Raw genomic sequence first — 16,415 nt, forward strand, 5'->3', positions numbered from 1 at the left:
GATCTTCACTGTATGATTTCACTTTGTGAGAATCCCAGGAAATCTTTGTGATAAATAAAGATTTATAAACTCTAGGAAATCTGATATGTGTTCAATATCACATATTGGTGTAAGTTATGAGAGTCTTTAGAAGGTATTGCCCAATTCTTAGGTCTCTTTCCTTTGGGGCTGTAGTTATACATCTAGAGAATCCAGATTGAAATCAGCTTCTAAAAGGTAAAAGAGCAAGAGCTTTGGAAACTCTTATTTTAAGTTATCTTCTTAAATGAATGATGGTGGGAAATAGATGCAATGTTGTTATTTAGTACTATATTGTAAAAAAAAATAAAAGGTTAAAAAAAGTAATGTATTTTAAGCGATAGGGAATGTTATATCGGGAGTTATTTCTGAATAGAATTGGTAATAAGTAAATAACACGACTATTAAAATGTGTTGAATAGAATCCAAATGGGAAAAACCTGATGATTTCATTCCACATTCTGGCGACCTGCTTTCTAGTAAAGTCAATGAAAAGTCACTTGATACCCTAGAAGAGTCCAAATCATCAGATTCTCATAGTGATTCTGATGGGGAGCAGGAAGCAGAAAAAGGAGAGGCCTCTACAGAAACACAAAAGCCAAAAATAAAGTTTAAGGTAGGTTCTTGTTTTATTCTTTACAAAACTGTAACAATTTAAAGCCTGACAGACTTACCTAGTTTTCTGGTGGAAGATAGAAATAAAACCAAGACATGTATTTTTAGCAAATGGATAGATGGTTATTACCATTTATTAGTATCCGTTTGGTAGCAAGACAATCAGTCAATTGTCCTCATTAACTGTCCTCTCCTCATTAGGAGTTAGACCGCCTAAGTTTCAAATATCTCTAACATCCAGAGAGCTGTCTGAACATACAAGGTTGAGTATCTAGGCTAGAACTACTAATTTGAGTATTACCAGCTTACTAGTAGTAATTTAAATCTCAGATTGGGTGAGATAACCTAGGAAAATGATTTTGGGTAACATTAAACGTCTCAGTGACTGGCAGGGAAAGAGGAGCCCACAATGAAAAGAGTGGCTAGAAAGTTATACAGAGAAGCAAAATCTAATATCCAAGAAGCCAAAGGAATAGAGAACATCAAGGATTAATTAGGTCTAGGAAAAGAAAAATGTCCATTGAATTTTACAATAAAGAAGGCCTTAAGCCCTTCCTGCAGTTTTACCAGAGTTTGGGGTGGTGGAACTCAGATTGTATTGTACAGCTGAAACTAGTATTATACTATATATTAACTAACTGGAATTTGAATAAAAATTTAAAAAAAAGATTTTAGAGGAAGGACAACTGTTTCACGGTGTATATGTGGTTTGGATATGAAATGAAAAGTAGAAATTAGTTGACAGGCTGATGGCTGCACATTGACTCTTAATCATGAGAGGTTTATGGTGGTGATGTGTTAAGAGGGACTCCACAAAGGAGATAGAAAGGGGGTACCAACAAGGGTAGGCAGGCTGGTCATGGAGCAAGGAATAAACTCATTTTCGGTAAGAAGATAAGGTTTTCCTTTAAGATGTAGGACTATGGATGAGTTGGTATCAGGGAAGAAATTGAGAGTCATACCCTTTTAGCCTTAGTTTACTCATTCATAAAGAAATTAAGATTGCTTGCTGAGAGTGAGGAGCTTTGAAGAGCTTGACAACACTAATGGATTGAAACAGTCACTCAGCTGGGGTGTGAGACGAATTGAACCAAGTAATAGGATTCACAGGTAGTACTGAGTCCCCAGCCATAGCCAGAAAGTAAAATCAGTCATTTCTGTAGTATTTTAGTCCTCCTTTTGTGATCTTTCCAGCAGGAGCTCAGGTGGCAAGGCAAAAATGACACATAGCATTGATTCATGGTTGACATTACTGACCTGAGAAGTGAAGAAAATTCAGTGATGCTGGAGAGAGGGTATTTTGAGACCACATATAGGATCTCATCATAGTTTTGATTTGTATTTCCATGATGATGAGTGATGCTGAGCATCTTTTCATGTGTCTATTGGCCATCTGGATGTCTTCTTTGCAAAAATATCTGTTCATGTCTTCTGCCCATTTTTTCAATTATTTGTTTTTTGGATGTTTGTATAAGTTCTTTATGTATTTTAGATATTAACCATTTATGGGATGTGTCATCTTCAAATATTTTCTCCCATTAAGTAGGTTACCTTTTAGTTTTGTTGATTGTTTGCTTTGCTATGCAGAAACTATTTATTTTGATATAGTCCCAGTAGTTTATTTTTGCTATTTTTTCCCTTCCCTCAGGAGACATATCTAGAAAATGTTGCTACAGCCCATATCAGCAACATTACCACCTATGTTCTTTTCTAGGATTTTTATGGTTTTAGGTCTCACATTTAGGCTTTTAATCCATTTTGAATTTTTTTTTGTGTATGGTTTAAGAAAATGGTCCAGTTTCATTTTTTTGCATGGAGCTGACCGGTTTTCCCAACACCATTTATTGTAAAGTCTTTTTCCCATTGTATAGTCTTTCCTGCTTTGTCAGAGATTAATTGACCATATAATTGTGGGTTCATTTCCGGCTTTTCTGTTTTGTTCCGTGGATCCAAGTGTCTATTTCTGTGCCAGTACCATACTCTTTTGATCACTACAGCTTTGTAATACAACTTGAAGTCTGTGATTTTTTTTTCCCCTTTTAGTAACACTTGACACACCAATGATTGGATAAGTCTGTGTTGAAATTTTTTAGGTCCTATACAATAGATAGTCATGGGAACAAAGATATTTAAGGGTGCAGGCAAAAATATATATTTCTAAAATGATTCCCTGTGGACATGGAACTCTGTAATGAAGGATGTAAAATAAAATCTGTCAGCATCACTGATCATCAGGGAAATGCAAATAAAAAGTATAAGGAGTGGGGCACCTGGGTGACTCAGTCAGTTGAGTGTCCCACTTTGGCTCAGGTAATGATCTTGTAGTTCACGAGTTCGAGCCCCGCATCAGGCTCTGTGCTGACAGCTTGGAGCCTGGAGCCTACTTTGGATTCTGTTGTCTCCCTGTCTCTCTGCCCCTCCCCCACTTACACTCTGTCTCTCTCTCAAACATAAACAAACATAAACAAAAAAAATTTTTTAAATAAAAAGTACAAGGAGATACCACTTCACAGCTCCCAGAATAGCTAAAATCAAAAACAATAAACAGGTCTTGGCAAGGATGTAGAGAAAAAGGAACCCTCTCACACTGTTGTTAGGAATGCAAACTGGTGGAGCCATTGTGGAAAACAGTATGGAGGTTCCTCAAAAAAATTAAAAATAGAACTACCCTAGGATCCAGTAATTACACTACTGGGTATTTATCCAAAAAATACACAAACTCAGAGGGTTACATGCACCTGTATGTTTATTACAACATTATTTACAATAGCCAAACTATGGAAGCACCCCAAGTGCTCATGGATAAAGAAGATGTGTATATATAGTGTATATATACACAGTGGAATATTATTTGGCCATAAAAAAGGAGTGAAATCTTGCCATTTGCAAAGAAATGGATGGAGCTAGAAAGTATAATGGTAAGCAAAATAAGTCAGTCACAGGAAGACGAATGCTATATTATTTCATTTGTATGTAGAATTTAAGAAACAACGCAAATGGGCAAAGGAAAAAAAGACAAACCAGGAAACTGAACCTTAACTATAGAGAATAAGCTGATAGTTACCAGAGGGAAGGTGGGTGGGGGGATGGATAGTTTATGGGGATTAAAGAATACACTTCCAATGTTTTATTTATTTATTTTTTCAACGTTTATTTATTTTTGGGACAGAGAGAGACAGAGCATGAACGGGGGAGGGGCAGAGAGAGAGGGAGACACAGAATCGGAAACAGGCTCCAGGCTCTGAGCCATCAGCCCAGAGCCTGACGCGGGGCTCGAACTCACGGACCGTGAGATCGTGACCTGGCTGAAGTCGGACGCTTAACCGACTGCGCCACCCAGGTGCCTGCCCCACACTTCCAATGTTTTAAAGAATGATCAAAAATAAATAAAATGATTCACTATGGATGTGGATCTCTGTAATGATGAGGTCAGCAAACTAAGGACATAAAGAGAAGTTAAGGCATTAGAGATGGTAATGAGGTTATAGACAGGAGGTAAGGAAGGGAGGAAGCCAGAAGAATAACTTACTGTAGTTAGAAGGGGGGACTTTTAGAGTTTAAAATTTCACAAGTGGGACATTTTTGAGTGATGACATAATTCAAATTAAAAAGGAACATAGATGTGAGGATTTACTATTTGAATACTACCTATGTACTAGGCGCTATGTATGATGGAAAGTATATAACGTTAGGTGACTGAAATATAGCGAAAGGCACAGTCCTTGATTTTGGGGCTCACAAAACAGGCTAGGGAATTTTTAAGGTCCAAAATGATGAGTTGAATAGGAAGAACATGGTAGAAAACAAAAACAAAAAATATGGTAAAGACATCAGTGTATACGGGATAGTGGCCAAAGGTCATTAGCTCATGTAAGGAAGCATGGAAGACAACTCTATAGGAGGTGATATACGCTCCAGAGAAGGAGGCATTTATTACATTGCATTAGAATCAAAGCATAAATTATGATCTCTAAAAATCTGTTATTAAAAAGAAGTCAGAGCTTGGAAACAGTGAAGAGAATGCTAAAAGCAGATGCTGCTTCCTATCTTTATGATGGAACAGCATGAGGGAATGAGTTAATATCCACTTAAAGAATTACAGAACAGTGTCCTAGGATCACCACACATGGTTGTGCATTTTGAAAAGAGGCTGAAATCTAGTGCATGGTCCCTTTGCCCAACTGGATCGTAGGGCTTTGTTATTCCAGATGAAGGGGTGCCATAAGAATACCAACCCTAGCCAGGGGCTCCCATAGGACCTGCTTCTCTCTCAAGGGTGTGTCTTTTCTCATTTCATAGTTAGCAGTTATTGACTCCACTGAGGCTTTGGCACTGTCCTCAATGTAAAGACGATTTCAGTTAAGACTGATAGGTTGAGGGAGTTCTTTACAAAGACAATGAGTATAGAAAGGTTTAATGACATGGCATTAAACTCAGAAAAGGTACAGTGTAAGGGGAGATGACTGTAGAATATGTAAGTAAGGAGGGAAGGCAGAAAAGAGTATTAAAAAGGCCAGTGTATGTCTTTAATGGTGGAATGTTAATACAATTGTTTTTAAAAGCCAGCCTTAGTAGCACCTGTGCGGCTCAGTTGTTTGAGCGTCCAGCTCTTAGTTTTGGCTCAGATCATGATCTCACGATTAGTGAGTTCGAGCCCCGAGTCAGTGCTTGGGATTCTCTGTCTCCTTCTCTCTCTGCCCCTCCCTGACTCGCTCTGTCTCTGTCTCTCTCAAAATAAATAACCTTTAAATAAATATATGCATCCATACATATATACATAACAGCCTTGACCATGATGTCTTATCATTTTAGACATAATAAAAAACCTAATCAAGCATTAAAATTCTTTTATGTATATTTGTTGTTATGTGCAAATTAAAAATACTGAGGTAATGTACTATTTAAATCAATAATAAGACTATGTTAAAGAAATTGCATCCTTGGGGCGCCTGGGTGGCGCGGTCGGTTAAGCGTCCGACTTCAGCCAGGTCACGATCTCGCGGTCCGTGAGTTCGAGCCCCGCGTCGGGCTCTGGGCTGATGGCTCAGAGCCTGGAGCCTGTTTCCGATTCTGTGTCTCCCTCTCTCTCTGCCCCTCCCCCGTTCATGCTCTGTCTCTCTCTCTCCCAAAAACAAATAAACGTTGAAAAAAAAAATTAAAAAAAAAAAAAAAAAAAAGAAATTGCATCCTTATAATTTTGCTTAAAATATGTTTTTTCTTTGGCATTTCAGGAAAAAAATAAAAGTAGTGACAAAGGAACTGAACCAGAAACACAGAAAGAAAAAACTACCCAAGAGCAAAATTCATCAGGTCCAAATGAAGAAAAATCCAAAGCTCCTAAAAAATCAAACCCATATGGAGAATGGCAAGAAATTAAACAAGAAGTTGAGTCTCAGTAAGTACCTGAAACTTAACCCACTCTTCCTATAAATTGTATTGTATATCTCAGTACTTCCTTCCATACATTGCAGTAACTCATTTTAAGGATAAGGTGCTCTTGGAAAGTGTGGCTCATTTCTTTTATTTCTAGAATGGTTTTATTTCTTCTAACTAAGTATTCTTAAATATTTTAAAATGTAAACTGTGGTTATTTAAAAAGAATTTTTTTTTAATGTTTATTTTTGAGACAGAGACAGAGCATGAACGGGGGAGGGTCAGAGAGAGGGAGACACAGAATCAGAAGCAGGCTCCAGGCTCAAGCTGTCAGCACAGAGCCTGACATGGGGCTCGAACTCACAGACTGTGAGATCATGACCTGAGCCGAAGTTGGATGCTTAACCGACTGAGCCACCCAGGCGACCCAAAAATGTGGTTATTTTAAAAAGTAAGCTAATGATTGGGTTTTTTAATAGAGATGCCAATATATGTTTGTTTTAATTCCAGTATAGTCAACATACAGTGTTATATTTGTTTCAGGTATACAATATAGTGATTTAATGATTCTGTATACTACTCAGTCCAGGCTAATGATTATTTTGATTCCTACCCAAACATAGCATTTCTTTTTTTTTTTTTTTTTGAATGTTAAATATTTTGTAGTTTCATTGAGTTTAATTGAATCGGAGTACAAAACTTATGCATATTAATTTGTAGCTCATTAACATATTATGTATATATTACAAACAAAACCATTCTAGACAATACTAGGTTTCCAAAGAATTTTTTTTATATATTTTTTAAATTTAAATTTTAGTTTTTTAATTTACATCCATATTAATTAGCATATACTGCAACAGTGATTTCAGGAGTAGATTCCTTAATGCCCCTTACCCACTTAGCCCATCCCCCCTCCCACAACCCCTCCAGTAACCCTCCGTTCTCCATATTTAAGTGTCTCTTACGTCTTGTCCCCCTCCCTGTTATTATATTATTTTTCCTTCCCTTCACCTGTTTTGTATCTTAAAGTCCTCATATGAGTGAAGTCATATGATATGTGTCTTTCTCTGACTAATTTCGCTTAGCATAATATCCTCTAGTTCCATCCACGTAGTTGAAAATGGCAAGATTTCATTCTTTTTGATTGCTGAGTAATACTCCATTGTATATATACATATACCACATCTTCTTCATCCATTCATCCATTGATGGACATTTGGGCTCTTTCCATATTTTGGCTATTGTTGACAGTGCTGCTATAAACATTGGGGTGCATGTGTCCCTTCAAAACAGCATACCTGTATTCCTCGGATAAATACCTAGTAGTGCAATTGCTAGATCGTAGGGTAGTTCTATTTTTAAGTTTTTGAAGAACCTCCATACTATTTTCCAGAGTGGCTGCACCAGTTTGCATTCCCACCAGCAGTGCAAAAGAGATCCTCTCTCTCCACCTGCTCGCCAACATCTGTTGTTGCCAGAGTTCTTAATGTTAGCCATTCTGACAGGTGTGAGGTAGTATCTCATTGTGGTTTTGTGTTTCCCTGATGATGAGTGATGTTGAGCATTTTGTCATGTGTTGGTTGGCCATCTGGATGTCTTCTTTGGAGAAGTGTCTATTCGTGTCTTTTGCCCATTTCTTCACTGGATTATTTGTTTTTTGGGCGTTGAGTTTGATAAGTTCTTTATAGATTTTGGATACTAACCCTTTATCTGATATGTCATTTGCAAATATCTTCTCCCATTCCATCAATTGCCTTTTAGTTTTGCTGATTGTTTCCTTCGCTGTGCAGCTTTTTCTTTTGATGACATCCCAATAGTTCATTTTTGCCATAGCATTTCTTGTGACCACAGATTCAGACACTAACTCATACCATTTATATATGAACATTGTCACACTCACCATCCTTATTCTGTCAGAGAAACAAATACCTGCATATTTAATGAAGGCTTCCATAGATCTGAAGAGCAGAAAAAAAGCTTATTTTGTTACTGTCTTGAAAATGGTTTATTGCAGTTCAGCAAAGTTTTAAAGCCAGTATTCAAGAAACAGAACAGTTTTATCAATTAAACCAGTATCAAGGTAGGGATGTTACCTGATTCGTACTACTAGGTTTGTATTACTAGCTCACATGTTTAAATTACTGTCTTGAGAGTATTTACACAATAAAAGGAAGACTTCACTCCCAGCTCCACAAATTAGTGTTTCTTAAATGTTTAAATCTTCAGGTGAATAAAAAAAAGTACGAGTTAGCAGTTTTTCTTCAAAATATTAATGCTTTGAGATGATACTTTAGATGACTACTCTGTGGATACTTTTACAGTGAAATTATTTATAGTTAAAACTGTACTTTAATGAAAAGATTGTATTTTTTCATAAGATAGAGTAACACAAGTTTTGGCCAGCTTTGTACCGATGGTTTGACTTAGATTTTTCAACTTTAAGATGGTGCAAAAGCAATAGGCATTCAATAGAAACCACACTTCAAATTTTGAACTTTTTCCTCGGCCTAGCAGTACCCTGCCATACAATACTCTGTACACTGTCAGGCACCCATGCAATCATGAGGGTAAACAGCCAGTATACTTAGAACCATTCTGTTTTTCACCATCAGTATGGTATTCAATTAATTATATGAGATATTCAATACTTCATATAAAATAGGCTTTGTGGTGAATGATTTTCCCCAATTTAGGCTACTGTACATGTTCTGAGCTCATTTAAGGTAAGCAAGGTTATGATGTTAAGTAGACTGACTAGGTGTACTAAATGCATTTTCAGTTTACAATATTTTCCATTTACAGTGGATTTATCAGGGCACATAACCCCATCATAAGGGAAGATCTATATGCTATTCTAATAAAAATTAATTCTGTAGGGGGCACCTAGGGTGGCTCAGTCAGTTAAGCGTCCAACTCTTGATTTTGGCTCAGGCATGATCTCACGGTTCATGAATTCAAGCCCTGCATTGGGCTGTGTGTTGACAATGCAGAGCCTGCTGGAAATTGTCTCTCTCCCTCTCTCTCTATCCCTTCCCTGCTCCCACGCTCTCTCTACTTCAAATAAATGAACTTTGAAAAAACAATTAATTTTGTAGGGATAACATACCATAGTATAGATTAGAACTGCTGTCAGGATAACATACCATAGTATAGATTAGAACTGCTGTCAAAATGTTACTATTGTTATGAGAGTTTAGGTTGTATTTGTTACTGTGATAATAGATAAAATGCGTTCAATGCAGCATACTGCCAAGCACCATGATAAGCATACTGACTGTATATACTGAAATTGAAGAAATAACAGGCTGCATTATTTCAGCCCCTGAATGATTTTTTAAGTGACTTACAATAGGAAAGTGGTCTTACTATACCAACATTTCTTAAAGTTAAGATTTCTTGAAATTCGACTATTTGGTTTTCTGTGTGGTAAGTGTACTGTATGTAAAACCATGCTTGTTAAATTTTAACATTGTCAGTCATTTTAACATGTGATGGATTATGTCTGACTTCGCAAGTAGATAAGCCTAATTTCTTAAGAGGTTCCCCCCTAAAAATAACCAATATATTTTGATTATGGAAAATTTTTGAAATTGAAGAAAAGTTTAAGAATAACTGTTTAGTTACCCAGAGATAATAGTAACATTTTGGAGTATCTTCCTCAGCTTTTATCTTTTTCCCTACTTAGTATTGTATTATTAATATCCTTGTACTTTGTTAAAATTTTGTAAATGTTATTTTTTTTTAAGTTTATGTATTTATTTTGAGTCGGGAGGGTCAGAGAGGAGAAAGAGAATCCCAAGCAGGGTTCACACTCCCAGCATGGAGCCCAGTGCGGAGCTTGAACCCACGAACTGTGAGATCATAACTTGAGCTGAAACCAAGATTTGGATGCTCAACCAACTGAACCACCCAGGCGCCCCTATAAGTGTTATTTTTAACTGCTATATAATATTAATCTTTTAAGATGTGCTTTCATTTTACTCAGCCATTCTCTGTTAGGCAGTTAGATTATTTTTGCACATTTTGTTGTCATAACGTTCTGATTACTGTATAGATATATCACTCTGTACACATTCCTGACAATTTCTAGAAATGGAATACCTGTTGAAAGGATGTGAACATGTTGAAAATCTTGATTCACAGTGGCCAATTACTTTCCAGAAAGAGCATACCAATCTATACTCCATCAGCAGTTTCTGAAAATGTCTGTCCCATTGGACTCTTTCAGCATTAGCTATTTCTAAATTTTTAAGTATTTTCTATTCAGCAAAAAATATCTCATTTTAGTTTTCTTTGATTTACTCATATAAATTTTTTTCATATATTAGTGTTTCGTATTTACTCTTCTGTAAATTATTGGTAGTCCCTGTAAATTTTTCCATTGAATTATTAGTCTTATTTCTGTAAGTTCCTTTTGTAGTACAGATGCTAACCGTTGATTAGTTGTAGGTATTGTGGATTTTCCACATCTCTAGTTTGACTGTTAATTGTGTTTATAATGGTTTTAGATGTGCACAATTTCATCAGGTTTAACTAGTCCAATTGTTTTTCCTTTTGTTATCTATTTTATTGATGTCATTTTCCATCCAGAAGTCAAATATGTACTTGTATTTCCTTCTGGTTTGTGTGGTCTGTCAACTATTTAATGCATCATATGAGATGAGATTCTAAAGTAGTTATTTATCCTACCTGCCCAACTAGTTTTGCCAGTACCATTCTTCCCCAGTTTTATGTACCATTCTTTCCCCCACTTTTTTAAGTGACACTTATTTTTTAATCTTGTCTTTTTTTTAAGTTTATTTATTTATTTTGAAAGAGAGGGCACACGCACAAGTGGGGGCAGAGCATAGAGAGAGAGAGGGAGAGAGAGAATCCCAAGCAGGCTCCACACTGGCAGTGCAGAGCGTGAGGCAGGACTTGAACTCACAAATCCACGAGATCATGACCTGAGCTGAAGTTGTATACTTAACAGATGCTTAACTGACTGAGCCACCCATACGCCCCTAGTCTTGTGTTTAATTCTCAAGTTTACCAGTTTGTTTCTAGCTGCTTTTTTTGTTCCATTAGCCTATCTATTCTTGTGATAGTACTGTAAAGATGTCATTATTGTAATTTAATTATATGCTTTTATACGATATGTTCTGACATCTGGTGATATGTCCTTTATTTTTTTTAATTTTCTTAAGTAGTTCCTTCCTGTTTTTCTTTTTTTTTTTTTTTTTTATTTTTTTGAATATTTATTTATTATTGAGAGTCAGAGACAGAGTGTGAGCATGAGAGGGGCAGAGAGAGGGGGAGACACAGAATCTGAAGCAGGCTCCAGGCTCTTGAGTTGTCAGCACAGAGCCTGATGCGGGGCTTGAACTCACAAACTGCGAGACCATGACCTGAGCCGAAGTTGGACACCCAACCGGCTGAGCCACCCAGGCGCCCCATCCTGTTTTGTTTTTCTTTTTATTCTTTTCCAGACAAATTAAATCCTTTTGTAAATGTTCAACAGCTACAATCTAATTTTAGTCAAAATGATTGAAATTATATTTTACTTGTTGAATTTGATTTTTAAAAAATTGACATGTTTTCAGTATTTTATGTTTTCACCCAAAAACGTCGCATATCTGTTTTTACTCAAGTCATCAGGTATGATTCTGTACACAACTTTTGTAGCTGCCTCTTTGTGAGTCTCATACTTGCATTCTTGAATATAGGCAAGGTAGCCATTTAGTCTACCTTAGTTCACTTCTGCACCCAAAAAAGTAAAAATAGTGCCTGGCACATAGTAAATGCTTAGTAAATGTTAAGTACGTAAATTTTTACATGTTCTGCTTTTTTTAAATTGTGGATTTAACCCATGTTTTCTACTATTTTTTTAACCAGTAATTATAGTATGAAGAAGCTTGAGTCCAATTGTGGTGCTGAATTATTGTATTATTTATAAAACTTATTTTTTTGAATCTTGGGTTTTTCATGAAGAAATTTGTCTGCAAATATTTTGTAATCCTTTTTCTGCTGATTTAACTTCCCATTTATTTCATGTTCTATTTTAGTTAGATTTTCTTTTTTTTTTTCTTTTTTTTTTTTAATTTTTTTTTCAACTTTTATTTATTTTTGGGACAGAGAGTGACAGAGCATGAACGGGGGAGGGGCAGAGAGAGAGGAAGACACAGAATCGGAAACAGGCTCCAGGCTCTGAGCCATCAGCCCAGAGCCTGACGCAGGGCTCGAACTCACGGACCGCGAGATCGTGACCTGGCTGAAGTCGGACGCCTAACCGACTGCGCCACCCAGGCGCCCCTAGTTAGATTTTCATACTCTGTGGTATAGTGATGAAAGTGAGCATTTATGTTTTCTGATTTCAGTGGAAATGTCTCTAAAATTTATATTAAGGATTATATTGACTATTTGCTTAAGATAGATAATTTTTATTATGTTGAGGAACCATGCTTTATTTCCAGATTTTTAAAGGATTATTAACAGGGACACCTGGGTGGCTCAGTTGGTTAAGCTCCCGACTTCAGCTCAGGTCATGATCTTGCTATTTGTGAGTTGGAGCCCCGCATCGGGCTCTGTGCTAACAGCTCAGAACCTGGAGCTGCTTCAGATTCTGTGTTTCCCTCTTGCTCTGTCCGTCCCCTGCTTCCATTCTGTCTCTCTTTTTCTCTCAAAAATAACGATTAAAAAAAAGGACTATTAAGTAGCTTTTGATGCATTTCACTGGTGATACCTTTAATGGTGGTCTATAGTTTAATTGTGTTTTTGTTAGATGTGTGATATCGTTATCAGATTTTTCTATACAATTTATGCTAAATAAAGTGAATTAGGTAGTTTTCCATTTTTATTTATGCTTTTTTTCCCCCCAGTAACTTTGCAGTATCTTTTTTTTTCCAGTAACTTTCCATTCGTTCATATTCTAGAATACAAGTTTCTCAGCAATTAGAAAGTTTAAAAGAAAATACTAGTATAGTCCTCTGGTCCTGGAATTCTAGGGGAGTTAATTTTTTTATAACTTACTGGTTTCTTGCTTACTATCTTCGTGACTGTGGGCAAATTGCCTAATGTACCTAAGCCTCGATTTCTTCGTCTGTAAAATGCCATAATAATAGTTCTAATTTCTAATTTATTGTGAGGAATAAATTAAAAAGACAAATCAAAGGCACCTGGGTGGCTCAATTGGTTTAGCGACCAGCTCTTGATTTCAGCTCAAGTCATGATCTCATGATTCATGGGATTGAGCCCCACATCCAGCTCCATGCTGGCAGTGCAGAGTCTGCTTGTAGTTTCCCTTCTCCCTCTCTCTGCTCCTTCCCCACTTATGCTCCCCCCCCAAAATAAATTAATACAAAGTAAAAAATAAAAAGCAACACAGCATCACTATGCAGTTGGTCTCTAGAACATCTAAATACTCAATAACTTACACGCTTGCAGCTGTTCTTGGGGAGTGGAGGATTCTCGAGTACTAGTTTTGGTAATTTATATTTTTCCCTAGAATCTTTTTTTTTTTTTAATGTTTATTTTTGGAAGAACGTGAATGGGGAAGGGTCAGAGAGAGAGAGAATCTGAAGCAGGCTCCAGTGTCTGAGCTGTCAGCACAGAGCTCAACATGGGGCTTCAGCTCATGAACTGCAAGATCATGACCTGAGCCAAAGTCAGACCCATTATTGACTGAGCCGCACAGGCGCCACTCCCTAAGATCCCATCAAAGCTTAAATTTTAAAACATATGGTAATACATTGAACTTTCTGTATAGCTTGAGTTTTTCAGGTGTTAATGCCTCCTTTTGTTTTTATTTTTTTATTTTTTTAATTATTTATTTTTTAATTTACATCCAAGTTAGCATATGGTGCAACAATGATTTCAGGAGTAGATTCCTTAACCCCCTTAACCCATTTAGCCCATCCCCCCTCCCACAACCCCTTCAGCAACCCTCTGTTTGTTCTCTATTTATAAGAGTCTCTTATGATTTGTCCCCCTCCCTGTTTTTATATTATTTTTGCTTCCCTTCCCTTGTGTTCATCTGTTTTGTATCTTAAAGTCCTCATATGAGTGAAGTCATACGATATTTGTCTTTCTCTGACTAATTTCGCTTAGCATAATACCCCCTAGTTCCATCCATGTGGTTGCAAATGGCAAGATTTCATTCTTTTTAATTGCCGAGTAATACTCTATTGTATATGTACCAACTGAGCCAACCCTCAGGGTGCTCCATTGTATGTATATATACCACATCTTCATGATAGCCATTGAATTTATGGATGGCTTTGAGCAGCATGGACATTTTAACAGTATTCATTCATCTGATTCTTGAACATGTACTATCTTTGCATTTGTGTCGTTTTCAGTTTTTTCATCAGTGCCTTGTACTTTTCAGTGTACAGATCTTCCACCTCTTTCGTTAAATTTATCACTGAGTATTTTACTGTTTACGATGATATTGTAAATGGGTTTTTATTTTTTTTAGATATTTTGTTGTTAAGTGCATGCAAACAACTGATTTCTGGGTATTGATTTTGTATCATTCAACTTTACTGAACTCACTGATTAGTTCTAACAGTTTTTTGGTGGAGTCTTTAGGATTTTCTATGTATAATATGTATCATCTACAAACAGAGACACTTTTCCTTCTTCCTTTGTAATTTGGATGTCTTTTATTTATTTATTTCTTCTTGGCTTGATTGCTTTGGCTAGGACTTCTGGTACTATGTTGAATGGGAGTGGTAAGAGTGGGTATCCTTGTCTTGTTTTTCATATTATAGGAAAGCTTTCCATCTTTCACCATTCAGTATGATGTTGGCTGTGGGTTTATCATATATAGCCTTTGTGATTTTGAAATATGTTCATTCTACATCCAGTTCATTGAATGTTTTTTATCATGAAAAGATGTACTTCGTTAGTTTTCCTGCTTGTTGAAATTATCTTTCATTCTATTAATGGTATATCACAATTCATTTGCGAATGTTGAACCATCCTTGTATCCTGGGGATGAATCCCACTTGGTCATGCTGTATGATTCTTTTAATGTGCTGTTGAATTCAGTTCACAAGTAATTTGTTGAAAATTTTTGCCATCTATATTCATCAGGGATATGTGTCTGTAATTTTCTTTTCTTGTGGTGTCCTGCTCTGGCTTTGGTATCGAGTAATTCATGCCTGCTGTAATGAGTTTAGGAGTGTTCCCTTCTCTTCAATATTTTGTTAATTACTGTTAGTTCTTCTATAAATAGTTGGTAGAATTCACCAGTGCATCTGGTCTTGGGCTCTTTGTGTTGGCATTTTTTGATTACTGGTTCAATATCCTTATTACTGGTCTGTTCAGATTTTCAGTTTTATCATGATTCAGCCTTAGTAGGTTGTGTGTTTCTAGGAATGTATCCATTTCTTTTAGGTTATCCAATTTGTTGGTGTACAGTTGTTCATGGTAGTTTCTTATGATGGTTTGTAGTTCTGTGGTGTCTATTGAAATGTCTCCTCTTTCATTTCTTCTGATTTATTTGGATCTTTTTTTTTTCCCTCAGTCTAGCTAAAGGTTTGTTAATTCTGTTTTTCTTTTCAATGAACCATCTCATAGGTTTCTTAATGTGTTCTATTCTGGCTTCCGTTTATGCTGTGATCCCTGTTATTTCCTTCTTTTTGCTAACTTTGGGCTTAGTTTGTACTTTTTTCTAGTTTTAAGTTGTTTGAGATATTTCTTTTTTCTTAACATAGGCATTTATTGCATAAACTTCCCTTAGAACGACTTCTGCAGCATCCTATAGTTTTGGATATGTTGTGTTTCCTTTTATATTTCAACATTTTTTTTTAAATCTCCCTTTCCTTCTTGGCCTTGTTAGCTGTTAAGCAGTTTATTTCCACATTTTTGTGAATTTTCTAGATTTTTTCCTGTTGACTTCTAGTTTCTTGCCATTTGGTCAGAAAAGATACTTGGTATTATTTCAGTCTTAAACTTGCTAAGATTTGTTTTCTGATATATCATATGATCTGTCCTAAGGAATGTTCCATGTGTGCTTGAGAAGAATGTGTAGTCTGCTGTTACATAGAATGTTCTGTAGATTATATTAGATCCACTTAGTCTAAAAAGTATGATCAAGTCCAGTGTTTCCTTGCTGATTTTCTGTCTGTGTGATCTATCCATTATTGGAAGTATCATACTGTACTCCCCTGCTATTTATTGGAGTCTGTTTTTCCCTTCCAATCTATGAATATTTGCTTAATTTCTTTAGGTTCTGCAATTTGGGGTACATACATTTGCACCTTGATGACAATGATATAATTGTTATGTCTTTTTGATGGAATGACCCCTTTTCATTATATAATGGCTTTTTTTTTTTTTTTTTTTTTTTTTGGTGTCTTGATACCATTTTTGGCTTAAAGTCTGTTTTGTCTGCTATAACTATAGTTATCCTTGCTTTCTTT

At 36.2% G+C, this 16,415-nt stretch overlaps 1 protein-coding gene across 2 annotated transcripts in view; it reads left to right on the forward strand.

Annotated features, from left to right (window-relative positions):
• The window catches only part of WBP4 (WW domain binding protein 4), a 67,423-nt gene that overhangs the window by 13,596 nt on the left and 37,412 nt on the right, over positions 1 to 16,415 (forward strand). For both annotated transcript variants that reach the window (XM_086711328.1, XM_025924312.2), the window contains exons 8-9: positions 441 to 634; positions 5,865 to 6,028. In XM_086711328.1, coding sequence (XP_086567454.1) covers positions 441 to 634; positions 5,865 to 6,028 — 358 coding nt within the window. The remainder of the gene's footprint in view (positions 1 to 440; positions 635 to 5,864; positions 6,029 to 16,415) is intronic.

This window comes from Puma concolor, chromosome A1, assembly GCF_028749965.1.
Source record: "Puma concolor isolate L17-30 chromosome A1, mPumCon1.1.hap2, whole genome shotgun sequence".
Taxonomy (NCBI): Eukaryota; Metazoa; Chordata; class Mammalia; order Carnivora; family Felidae; genus Puma; species Puma concolor.